This window comes from Maylandia zebra, linkage group LG20 (assembly GCF_041146795.1).
Source record: "Maylandia zebra isolate NMK-2024a linkage group LG20, Mzebra_GT3a, whole genome shotgun sequence".
Taxonomy (NCBI): domain Eukaryota; kingdom Metazoa; phylum Chordata; class Actinopteri; order Cichliformes; family Cichlidae; genus Maylandia; species Maylandia zebra.
Window position 1 is genome coordinate 16,800,487 of NC_135186.1, and position 12,413 is coordinate 16,812,899.

At 39.5% G+C, this 12,413-nt stretch overlaps 1 protein-coding gene across 4 annotated transcripts in view; it reads right to left on the reverse strand.

The window, feature by feature from the left end:
* Positions 1 to 3,101: 3,101 nt before the first annotated feature.
* The window catches only part of plagl2 (pleiomorphic adenoma gene-like 2), a 53,824-nt gene continuing 44,512 nt past the window's right edge, over positions 3,102 to 12,413 (reverse strand). For all 4 annotated transcript variants that reach the window (XM_004573435.5, XM_004573434.5, XM_004573433.5 and 1 more), the window contains exon 4: positions 3,102 to 12,360. In XM_004573435.5, the coding sequence (XP_004573492.1) occupies positions 10,872 to 12,360 (1,489 nt within the window). In that variant the 3' untranslated portion in view covers positions 3,102 to 10,871. The remainder of the gene's footprint in view (positions 12,361 to 12,413) is intronic.

Here is a 12,413-nt window from a genome sequence, read left to right on the forward strand (position 1 = left end):
AAGGCTTGCTGAACTGAACATTGCTAACTAAGTTAGCTTGCATTACCTATTGTTCACTTAGCACTCTGGTAAACGGTAGCAATGAAAATGCAGTGTCCAGAAATCAGTGGGCAATATCAATCTTTAATGTACAGTCTAGGGCAAAAACCAGCAAAATGATCAATTAAAACTAATTTCCACAAAACTAACACCCAGAGTTTATGCCACACAAAATGAGTACCAGGCAGTTGAAACAAGGCCAAAGAAGTCCTTAATCCATCTGCAGGACTGCTCCGCTCTGCTCCTTTGTGCAGTGGAGAAAGGGAGCACTGCCAAAGTCCTACAACATGACCTCCAGGAGGTCACTGGTGTCACTGTCTGTGACTAAACAATCATAAACAGACTTTGTCATGAAGCTGTCCTAAGGGTCCAACGTTGTCTAATGAGCCCTGTGCTCACTGAGGGCTAAAGGGCTGAGGCCTTGTGGCACTTTAGCCCAATACTGGCACTTGCCACAGAAAATGAGAATTGGCTATGTAAAGCCCTATGTTTTTCATATATTAGAGTACCTTCAGCCTGAGCGCATATGACAGACGTGACAGGGGAACCTCTACAGGCTAGGCAACAGCACCCTGACTGCCATTAGCTATCAGGATGAAATCCTTGGACTTATTGCCAGACCCTCCTCTGGCGCAGGGGGTTCTGGGTTCCTCTGAGTGCAAAGCAATGCCCAGCTCATGTGGTGAGAGTATGCGGGCACTTCCTGGAGGATGATGCAATTGATACCACTAACTGTGCTCGCTTGACCTAAATCCAAGAAAAATCCAACACCACCAGGTTGCATCTTAGACTGTCCAGGACCTCGGTAGTACTTGGTTCCAGATTAGGGAGGGGATCCCCCACGACATTATCATCTCATTATAAGCGTGCGCTGATGCTGTCATTCATGCAAACAAGCACATTTCAGTAAAATGGGCTAACCTGCTATGTCACACCACTGCTCTTTTTTTGATTTGTTTTTGAGCAGTGCATATGAACAAAAGTCCCCCAGTCTAATGATAGTCATGTAAACTGCAATACATGACTTTCAGTGTCTAGGACCGTTGTCTGTCTGCCTGTGTGAGAAAGAGGCTGTCCGGAGTAGCTATCGATAAAAATATCTACGTTTCAACACTCCATCTTCAAAAACACAATCAGGGATGAATAGATTGATTTAGAAGGGCTAAAAATTTGTGGGTTTTCTATTTCAGCCTGGATCATATAATCACATCGAGCCATTATTCTTAGAAAAAAACAAAGCAAAAACAAAACATCTTAAGGATCTACCAATCAGAGAGAGCGAGGAAATTCAAATGCACCAAGCACAGTGGTCAATAAATGCATGCATTCATTTTTTAAATTTAAGAAAATTTCCAGTGTCATTTTGCTTCCTTAAGCATTTACCTTTTTAATTCTTATATGTATATGATTATTGTTATTTCTGTAGTTTTCCCTTCGCTTTTTCCCACTACTTATTTCACTATGTCCTTTGTAAAACATTTCTATCAGTGCACTGTTTCAACTACAAAGTGTTCATCTTCCAGCTCTTGGTTTTCCCCACCAATAGAGCAGCACTGTTTCACACTATTGGCCTAATTTTTTGTGAGATGTCTGCTGTGTATGGCTTTTAAGTTGTTAATTCCTGATTTGTCCTTCCATAATTGTTCACTGTGTGGAAACCTGTGGTCACATGACAAAGTTTATGCTGTGGTGTCTCAAATCCTATTTACAAACCCTTCTATGAAACCAGAAGAGTTTCTATTCCTGAATTATGGCACAGTTGGCAGCCCGTGAGTACATGTGTTAGAGTCAGTTCAGTTGATGTAAGTATAGGTTAGCTCCTTGGTACTATAATTAGGATGGTCTTGACACTCAGTTATGCATGCAGGCGCACTTGTATAGCTCTCTAAGACATAATCCAGACTCTGGTACTGTACGAGGTTTCGACTCACTGTGGAACACGCAGCAAGTCATATAGAAAGGAAATACTCTGAGATACTGTTTTAAGCTATTTTGAGCAAAGCAGTAAGTTTCTTACTTAAAAAAATAAAAATTTGCATAAATAAGAGAAATTTGTAATTTACTGTCAATAATCATCACATCTTCGTACTCATGTTCGTAATTTGGTATTCTCTCGTGATAAAAATAAATAAACAACACCCTAACTGTGGTCAAACCTCAACCCATTTCTCATTACAAGAAACAGCATCGGCATGGCTAATAAAGCCTATCCAGCCAGGTTCTCCCTGTTCCACTCCATGCACATCATATTACGAAACAGGAAAACTGTTTCTCTACACTACTTCTCTGCTCTCAAATCTGTTTAAAATTTCTGCTACTAATGATGTGCAATATTACTTATCTTTCAGTCTGATACAGAGTAAAAAAAAATCTTAATGTATGTTGAAAACAGAAATATGATATAAAGAAATAAATATGTTTCAGATTTGAATATATCGCGTAGATCGGGTCAAGCGGTAAAGCATTCTTATTCCTGCCGAGAGAAAATAAACAATAATCGCAAGAATACAGAGTTCAGGAAAAAATATCCTAAATGGAAATGACTTTTAAAAAATGATTTAACAACTTATTCTGTTTTCTGAATGTTAGATTGTGTTGTCCATCATAGGAGAACGATCAAAATCCTCTCTTCTCAAGAAAGTCCCATAATCACCTTAAAACATCTAAGTCAGGGGTGTCCAACTCCAGGCCTCAAGGGCCGGCGTCCTACAGGTTTCAGATATCACCCTGGGTCAACACACCTGAATCACATGATTAGTTCGTTACCAGGCCTCTGAAGAACCTCAAGACATGTTGAGGAGGTAATTTAGCCTTTAAATCAGCTGTGTTGGATCAAGGACACATCTAAAACCTGAAGGCCACCAGCCCTCAAGGCCTGGAGTTGGACACCGCTGATTTAAGTTGATATACTAAAAAAAAATTTCCTACACTGCTACAGAGCCCAGATTCTCAAAAGGTACTGAGATCTTATGATAATATCTTATGTGAATCATTTTGACATGTTTTAGTGTGGTTTAGTGTTTTGCAGATGAAAAAAAAAGAATGCCAAGAGGCTATGAAACCACTGGTTTTTCTTTTAATCATTTCAACATAACACATGACAACTCAAAGATAGACTGTACTGTACAATAAGTCAATAGTTCTGTTGTTGTGTTCATCATCTCTTTGGATCAACCAATATACAAATCTGTCACTTTAACATTGCAGCAACTGATTGCATGTGAGATATGTAACAAAAAAAAAGCAAGACCTCGCATTGTCTGTCTTATCCAAAGCACATCATTAATAGAACTCTCCCTGTAGTTGATGCTATATAATATAGTGTACGTGGATGCAAAAACTCTATTTTAACCTTCTTCTTTTTTTAAAAAAAATCTTGGTTATTTCAGAGGTGGCTGTAATAGCAAGTGATAAAAATAAAATGGGCTATGTCACTAAACAAGATACACAAAGAGGTTGGAATGCAAGACTTCCGTTAAGCTAGAAATATATAAAACTACTTGTGGATGTTGCCTGCATCAGACAGTACCCAGTTTCTCATTAACAGCGAAACAAAAGAGAGGGCAACAAAGAGAGAGCCTCATTAAAAATCTAATCAGTTTTCTCAGATTTAAACTGATATATAAATTCCCTTAAAATGTGTGTGTGCTGCACCTACTAGTTAAGAAGAAAAGATGAGAATAAGTGCATCCCTAGTAGGTGCAGGTCGAGGTAATGGAGCTACAACCAAGAAGAGTAGCAGAACAACACTGCAATTGTTTCAGAATAGGATTGATATGATATGGACATCAGCTCAAATTACAGAAGCTCATTTCTGCCAAAAAAAACAATTGTAAATTGAAATTATGAAATATTGTTTTAATTAAAAATCCCCTTGTAGTTGTGTTATTACAGTCTAAATTAGGAAACGTTAGTCAAAACTTTTATACTTTTCACTTTATGTAAATAATGACAAATGATGATCAAGCAGGACAGAGTTCATAGAGCCTGAAACAAAACTTATTTTAGCAGATGTATTATTTTTGTGCTTTTTTTAAATTACTAAGATTAAATTTCCATTTACAATTGCATTTAAGTAACCAATTATTAGCATGTCAAAATACTTAAAAGTAGAGAAATGTATTGCACTGAAAAAAAGGAGAGATCTTATTTCGTAATCTTTCATATAATTTGAAGTTAAAGATCTCATTGTCCATAGTACTATGGGATCTTATAGTAACAGGGGCGTAATTTCCAGGGGGGTTATGACCCCCCCAATAATCAGACCCAACCAATATAGCCCCCCCAATAAAATTGTGAATTACCTTGCTGTTGATAGGCTGTTGATTTTCTTTACTCATTTCAGGTATTACCAGCAAAATAGTTGCATGTTTAACCATCTGGGAATTTACCCAGATGCATTTATTTATTTAGACAGAGATCATGACAGAGATCAGCACAAAATTACGCCGATGTATAGTAATATGTACATCTACAATAGACTAGAGCATGAAGCGGAACATATAATTAACACAGTTTGAGTTTTGTTCAGATCAGTGACTATTGGCAGTACACAGCAAAATGCAAACAAATACGACCTAAAAACATGGCTCAGTACATATGCTGTACAAAGACTTCCTGTTTCAGTTGAAAATTCACGTTTTTAGTCAACATGACATTGTTCAAAATATTTTGAAAACTCTATGAGCAGCCTGATCATTTTAAATCAAGATGAAATGACCAACATACAGATCTACTTTGGAAACCAGTACAAAAATGGAAACCATGGATAGGTAGGTCTGTTAGGCTATGCTCTGTCTTTAGCCATTTTCAAGTCCTGTTTGCACATTACCCACAAATGTACCATCACTAAACCCCATCCTACTATCACTAAACGTAAGTGACACTGAAAAACAGTTAAATATGTGATTATTCACACACAAGTTCTCTACACATATTTATGGATGTTAAATCATATTTGTATCTGCAGCTTGTCCTGCTGAATGTGTAGGTCTGTTACAGACCAGATCCTGGAACTTTGTAACATTCCTGTGTGGAATGATGATGGAATGATTTTAATAGCTATCTCACTTTATCACACTTAGTATAATATCTTATTTTCACTTGACTAACTGCCTGTATTATTATTAGAATTATTTTAATTATTGGTTCACTTCTTGGCACAAATGAGCTTCCGTACAAATCATGTGGTAAGATAGGCATGAAATCTGAATTTTAACAGCTACAAGTAAGCCCTCATCACATGTCCAGTTTGCTTAAAATATCTAAAAAGAAACAATTATTCTTTTCAGGTGCTTGAAACTGAGTTTAGTAACATTAATTTAAATCCATTTTTGAGAGTCAACTTCACTGCTGCTCACAAAGTTGTTCCTTTTGGCAGAGACAATCAGTCCTGTGACCACAATGGTAAGCTTTAAAATCTATGTTGTGGGGTCGCTCTGGACTTTACTTTTGTTTGGTTACATGGTCGAAAAATGGCAGGTCTCTTACAACAGGCTTTCAGTGGCAGGCTGTGGTTGGTTTGTGGTTGTTGTCTTCAAACACTTGGCTGTAGAGTTTGATTAAAAATCACGTGAGAGAAGGCAAAGCTGGTAACCCAAAACGAACAAAAAAGTAAAAAGGGCAGAGGTCTTTTATGTAGAAGGATATTAGTGAAAGGTATATCAAAAATACTGTTATCCTTTTGGAAAAGAGAAATACACAAGTTGATAAAGTCTACACATCAAACTAATGGCACATACATATACAGGATCAATACAAAATTAAAAACATATGAACACATAAGCTGAAAATCTTAAAGAAAAAAATACTCTTTTTTAAAGGTTGAAAGTGCTAGAATTCAGATTAGCTCACAGAAACCCAGGGAGGACAAACTAAAAGCATGCCAAAAGCTTTTTCAAGACTAAATGACTATTTGTTACAAAAATATATAAATGCTCAATTTGATTGCTACAAGTTTGGCTTAACCCAAAAGGGTTCTTATAAAACCACCTTTTTAGAGATCATAATAAAGACCAGTTTTACCTTTTCTTTAATATGATAAATTCTAAGAAAGATGCTGACAGCTAATGAATTTAAGATCAGACGTCTGATCATTTTGCAAGAGCCATCATCATCATTATCAAAAAATGACTTTCCAATGGGATTCTAATTAAGTGTAAAACCTGCTCCAATTTAGTTTGAAATTTGGATTATACAAAGACAATTTTTAGGGATGAAGTTAAACAGTCAGACTGCGGGGACGCTTTTCTACACATTGCAGTGATTCCAAATTTTTCAGCTTCTTATACCTTCTGAAAGGAGGGGTCAGGGTTAACCTGTGTAAATGGAAACTACAGAGTAGAGGTTTCTGGCACAATTTTACCTACTTACCAAGGTGCACAGAGAAGAGCAAAAGTCTAAAGAGGTTGAAGCAATAATGTACGCAACTTTAACGCCTGACCAATGTGTTTCCACCCAAAGGCAGTAAAGTCGCTGGACCTTGAACTCCTCCACCTGTGTAAATAACAGGGTCCATCAGCTGCTCATTGTCAGGCTTTTATATCCTACAGTATTAAACGAAAAGCACTTGTAGCATTCTTCAACAAGCAATTGTGCAAAAACATAGTTTCTTCTCCCGAGGTTTTGGTAAAACAAAAAAAACAAAAACATAAAAATGAGGTGATGTGTTGTGTTGTTTTTTTTTCGAGGTCCTGTTTTATACAAACAGAAAATAATATATCAAATGACAAAAAACAAAACAAATATATGAGCATAAGCGATACCTCGAGTCCTGCAGTCAAACACGTGTCCGCCCTCTTGCTTTGAATGTCAAAGCACAGAGGTTCGGTGACTGCCTTCCTCCAGATAGATCACTATATTTTCAGACCCTTTTCCTTTGACTCTACGAAGCAGCTGAAAGAGGAGGAGGAAAGGAAGGAGTACAGAGGGAGTGGTACTGGGGCCGATGAACACTTTGTCGGTTTGTTTCGTGCACGTTTTCAGCTGGCTGTCCATCTTGCAGATAGAAAAAAAATGAAATGTTCTAGTGGTCTACAGTTGTCATCCATCTGCAACCGTAGCTAAAAGCAGCAATATGTGTTTGACTTTCCATTTTTTATGTGCTATGTTTTTTTCCTTTTTTTTCTGTGTGTTTGGGTTCCCATGTAGCACAGTGACTGCTAAAAAGGCAGAGTTACCAGGTGCGCTTTCGCTGAAATGAGATTCACCAATAAAATGAACTAGCAAAGATATGAACATGCATATTTGTCAGTGTTGGTCAGGCCACAGAAAGACCATTTAACCTTATGAGGTTGTTACCGGTGACGACACTAACCCTAACCCTAACCCTATGCTAAAGGAAATCTAACATTTAAAAGAAAATGTTCTGCCAAGTCTTGCAAATCAAGAGGAGAAAGAAATAATCATGCTAACTGAAACACATCAAAGACTATTTACATTTTTTGAAGAAAAAAAAAAGATTCACCAAAATATAGTGTTAGGGTTCAGTATTAAGGTTGGGCATCGTCACCGATGAGAAGATTAAGAATAATCCCAATTGATCTAAACCTGTATTTCCTATTGATGTGGTCGTTATTGCTGTATGGGTCATGTTAGCAACGAACTTCTGCCTCTTGCTACAATGGAAAGTACAAAATATAACTTTGCATCATTAAATTAGGCATTTTTTAAAATTGTTTTTCTGATTGTGTAATGTGGTTTTCGGTCTTTGTAAAAGTTTAGCTAGCAACAGGCCACTCTGACTGACTCCCAGTTTATGGTTGTTGTTCAAATGTCAATAACACTAGTGTTCCTGTGGCTGTGTGACGTATGAGGTAAGTACGGATGATAGATGTGCTTAATTACTGCACATGTGTAAGTCACCCCTCCTAGGACTAAACAATAAATGCTGATGACTCAGTGCTATCAGAAAATGCAACTTTTAATTCTGTTGATTCTAACTGACATACATCAAAAGCCACTAACTTTTTTTAAAAGTATTTTTCTTTGTCTCTGGTTAGGGTTAGTGTTAGGGGTTAGGTTTGGGGTCAACTTAGACCTCAGAGGGATTTTTTTTAGGCTACAAGTGTGCAAAAACCTTTTCCCAAATTCTCACCATTTCTAGAATCTTTACAAAAGAGGGACAGAGTGCAGAGTTAGCATGACCCATCAAGGCACAATAATTACATTAAAGGGAATGACTACAGGTTAAATTAAATGGAAAGATAATGAGCACCTATATGACTTTAAGGTTTAGGTGACCTTTGGGTTTTGGGTTTTTAAGGACTAGTAATGAATGGTTGGAACTTCAAGACATTCAAGATAACTGATCTTGGACTGAAGATTTTATCACAGCAGAGCAGTTTTGCTAGGGGTGTAACAATTCTTTGAGACCACAGATTAGTTCAAACGTCAGTTTTTTGGCCTCAGTTCCTTTTTTCAGGGGATGAAAAACAAAAAGAAAACATTTTTTAACACAGGCCTATTAACTTTATCATGATTGGATCATGAACAAAGATTTCATTCTATTATTCTAAACAACCTTTAAAACATTACAGCTTTTGTTACTGTAACTATGCATTGCTTTAACTAGGCATTAACAGCTCCTCATGGGTATCACAGCATGGGAAGACTGAGCCAAGATGCAATACTGATATTTGTATTGCAATTTTGGTCTTGGTCACAGAGTTGTTACACCCCATTATAAATGTATGTATACAGTGAGATACACACTCACCGGCTAGTTTCTCAGATACATCTGCTTGTTAACACAAATATCTAATCAGCCAATCAGAAACTTGTGCATTCAGGCACATAGGCATGGTCAAAACAGTCTATCAAACCAAGCATCAGAATGGGGAAGAAAGGTGAATTCTTCCACTTGTTACAATCAAGGTATGCAGAAGAGCATCTCTTAACAAGTCCATCTTCCAAAGGCTGCTTTCACCAGGATAATGTGTCATGTCACAAAGCACCTTTGGGATGTTTTGGAATGGGAGGTTCGTGGATGTGCAGACAACCAATCTGCAGCAAGTTTACAACAATGTCATGCCAAAAATCTCTGAGAAATGTTTCCAGTACCTGGCGGCGTCTGTGCAACGAATTAAGGCAGTTCTGAAGACAAAGGGGGGTCCAACCCAATGCCAGCAAGGTGTATGTAATTTGAGTTGCCGGTGAGTATATATTCTACTATATACACGTAGCTTCATAGGTCTTCAATATCAGCATCCCTAAATTGTTCAAATCCTAGGTTGTTACTAAATTACTAACAGCGTTCTATATATATTTCCCATCCATAGTTTTGATTCCTCTAAACTAACTCAAGTACATGTAAAGGTAAAGACTGGATATGACAGAGAAAGCTTAAGGGAAAAGGCTAATACTTCATCCATTTGTTTGATCAAAACTGTAAGATACACACACATGTAAACTTGCCAGACATCAAAAACATCATCATTTAGTTGTAATACGTCTACCAAAAATACACCTTACTGAGATAAAAGCCATTATAATAATTTTTGAGATATTTCGTACACTGCAATAACATTCTTCAACACATTTTTCCTCATCTGTCACTGTAACTCTTTTGCTCTTTTTTTTTGTCATTCACATATGTCAGGGTTCATCATTACCAAGATGATGCATCTTTTTAAAAGACCGCCTAAAGATGTGGTTGCAGTATATTCAGAAAATAGAGATATTTTTCAGAGATATGCGGCACAGCTAGGAAAAGCTGCAAACAACTATATCACTATCAGGGAAACTTGTAAAGGAAGATAAGTGAAAGACGGCCCTCCTCTAGTCTAGCGAGGAGCTCTCTGTCTCAGTGAAAACCTCTAGTCACAAGGAGGGAGGAGACAAAAGGTGAAGTGCCTTCTGCTAAGAAAAAAAAAAGTGCTTCTCTTGAGAAACACATAAAAAAAAATGAAGCCAACATGTGTCACACATTTCTTTCTCTTTCTTAGCTTTTCTTTAAAAATGTGTGTTTGGCAGCCAACAGATCTCTTATCTATGATTAGAGTCTGTTTTTAACTGAGCTGACTCTAAGAGCACATCAGTTTGTTATTTTTTTCGTTTTGTTATGGATTTTTTGTGGGGTTTTTCTATTTAGTTTTTTTGTTGTTTTTTATGTTGGAAGAGCACTTTTTTTCTTTTTTATTATAGAGGCCAGGTCACTTTTATGGTTCTGTGTAAGCCATCTCTGAACAGAACATAAAGTTTATGCGTTTTCCTTTCAGGGGTCTCTCTTCTCTCCATATCAGTCCTGACAGTTGAAGCTATAATATATATAAGCACGGGTGTTTCAAAAACTCAAGATGAGACGCATTCTACCATGTTCTTACATTTGGTAAAGAAAAATAAGTAAAACAAAATATCCACTTCAAACTATATTTTTTCTGGGTCACAACAAAACAGATAATCTAAAAGTTATCTTTGATTTTTTTTTTTATAGTATTACTTTAGAAAGTATGCAGTACCATGCCTTTTGGCCCACTGATTCTGCCTTCTATAACACTAAAAAGGGGTGATAAAAAGGGGGGATAAAAATTAATGAAAATGGAAAAAATGAAGAAAAAAACCCAAAAAAACAAGGGTTAATACATGGTATAACTACAGGATAAGGGAAAAAAAGCCCAAAATAAAAGCTGCTTCAACTTTTTCCTTTTTGCTTAAAGGGGTTTAAATTCCTTTTAAGGCTCAATCAAAAGCTTTTGTGCGCACTTTCATTTAAGGCTTCTAAATGTTCTTTCATTTTAATTTTCCAACTTTCTGATTAGCCCGAAACATCTGTGCTGAGCTGAGGCTGGTGCGAAGGCCGTTCCTGCTGGGCAAGACGCAAGGTGCCGGCACTCTCACTGGAAGGCCTGGTGGAAGCGAGGCAATGTGGTGGTGCTAAGGCTGGAGCTGAACACTGGTGGGAGGGGGTGCAGAGATCCAAGACCCAGACTCCCGCTGGAGCTCTGCTGCTCCTGAGGTTGCGGTTGCAAAGAGGTAAGAGGTGCTGTGGCGACAGCAGCGGCTGCTGCCGCTGCAACTGCTGCAGCATGGGGCTCAGCAGTGTGCAGAGACGATGAAGAGGAAGAAGAGGAAGTTGAGGAGGTCGCAGATGAGGTGTAACCCATGACTAGCCCTCCAGTGCTCATGGGGGCACTGTAGGGAGGCAGGTTGATGGGCAGGAAACCCAGCAGGTGGGAGAAGTCCATGTTAGCAGCACACAGAGACTCAGCGATCACTGCAGGGCTCTTAGACAGAAGGGGATCCCCGCAGAGCTCATCCGCCAGGCCCGTGGCGGGCTCCAGTCCATCCTTGGGGGGTGAAGCAGCAGCGTGGGGCTCTGCAGAGGGAACTGGGCCTGGCAAGCCACTCTGCAGATCCATGAGGAAGCTCTCCATCTCCACTTTCAAGGGCTTGTCCAGCAGGTATGAGGTAGATCCCAGCTGGTACTTGGGCGCTGGCTGGGGCTGGTGCTGCTGCTGGGGAGCCGGAGGTTGATGGTGGGGGGGCAGTGGAGGGGAATGGTGGTGATGGTGATGGTGGTGGTGATGGTGATGATGATGGGAGTGTGGGTGAAGAGATGCAGGAGATTCCATATGACAACCCATGCCCATAGCGGCAGACAAGGAGCTTGGCATCAGAGATGGGTGTGGGTGACCCACCCCAGAATTTGACATGGCCTGGAGATGGTGGGGGTTGTACATGCCCATTGGAAAAGGTGCCCCACTAGGGAACGGTTTACCCATCATGGGGTCTTTGTTGGGCCCCATGCCGCACATCATGGGGCTGAGCTCCTCCTTCACTGAGCAGGGCGGAGAGCCCGTAGCTAAGAGACCTAGCATATCGGGAGGCTCTGTCTTAATCTTCAGCAGCTCCTGCGAGTGGCTCTTCTTCACATGGCGCGTCAGATGGTCCTTCCTGCCAAAACGCTGGGCACAGTACTGGCATAGGAAGTCCTTTCGGCCTGTGTGGACCACCATATGTCTTCTCACATCCTTCCGTGTGTAGAAACGCCGGTCACAGTGGTCACATGGGTGTTTTTTCTCCTTAGTACCGGCTGAGGACTTCCCAGAGTGGCTCTTAAGGTGCTCCAGGAGAACAGGTGTGCTCTCGTAACTCTGCATGCACACTTTACAGGTGAGATCCCCCGCCGTGGCGGAGTGCATGGCCACATGGCGCTTGTATCCCAGCTTGGTGTTGTAGTGCTTCCCACATTCCTCACACTTGAAGGCCTCTTTGTTGGGGTCATGGGTCTGCAGGTGGTTCTTCAGGTGGTCTTTGCGGTGGAACATTTTCTCACAGAATGAGCACTGGTGGGTCTTCTGCGGAGAGTGTGTGGCCATATGCCTGTGAAAAGTAGAGATTGTGAATGGAAGGGGAAATTACACGTCTGACTGTCA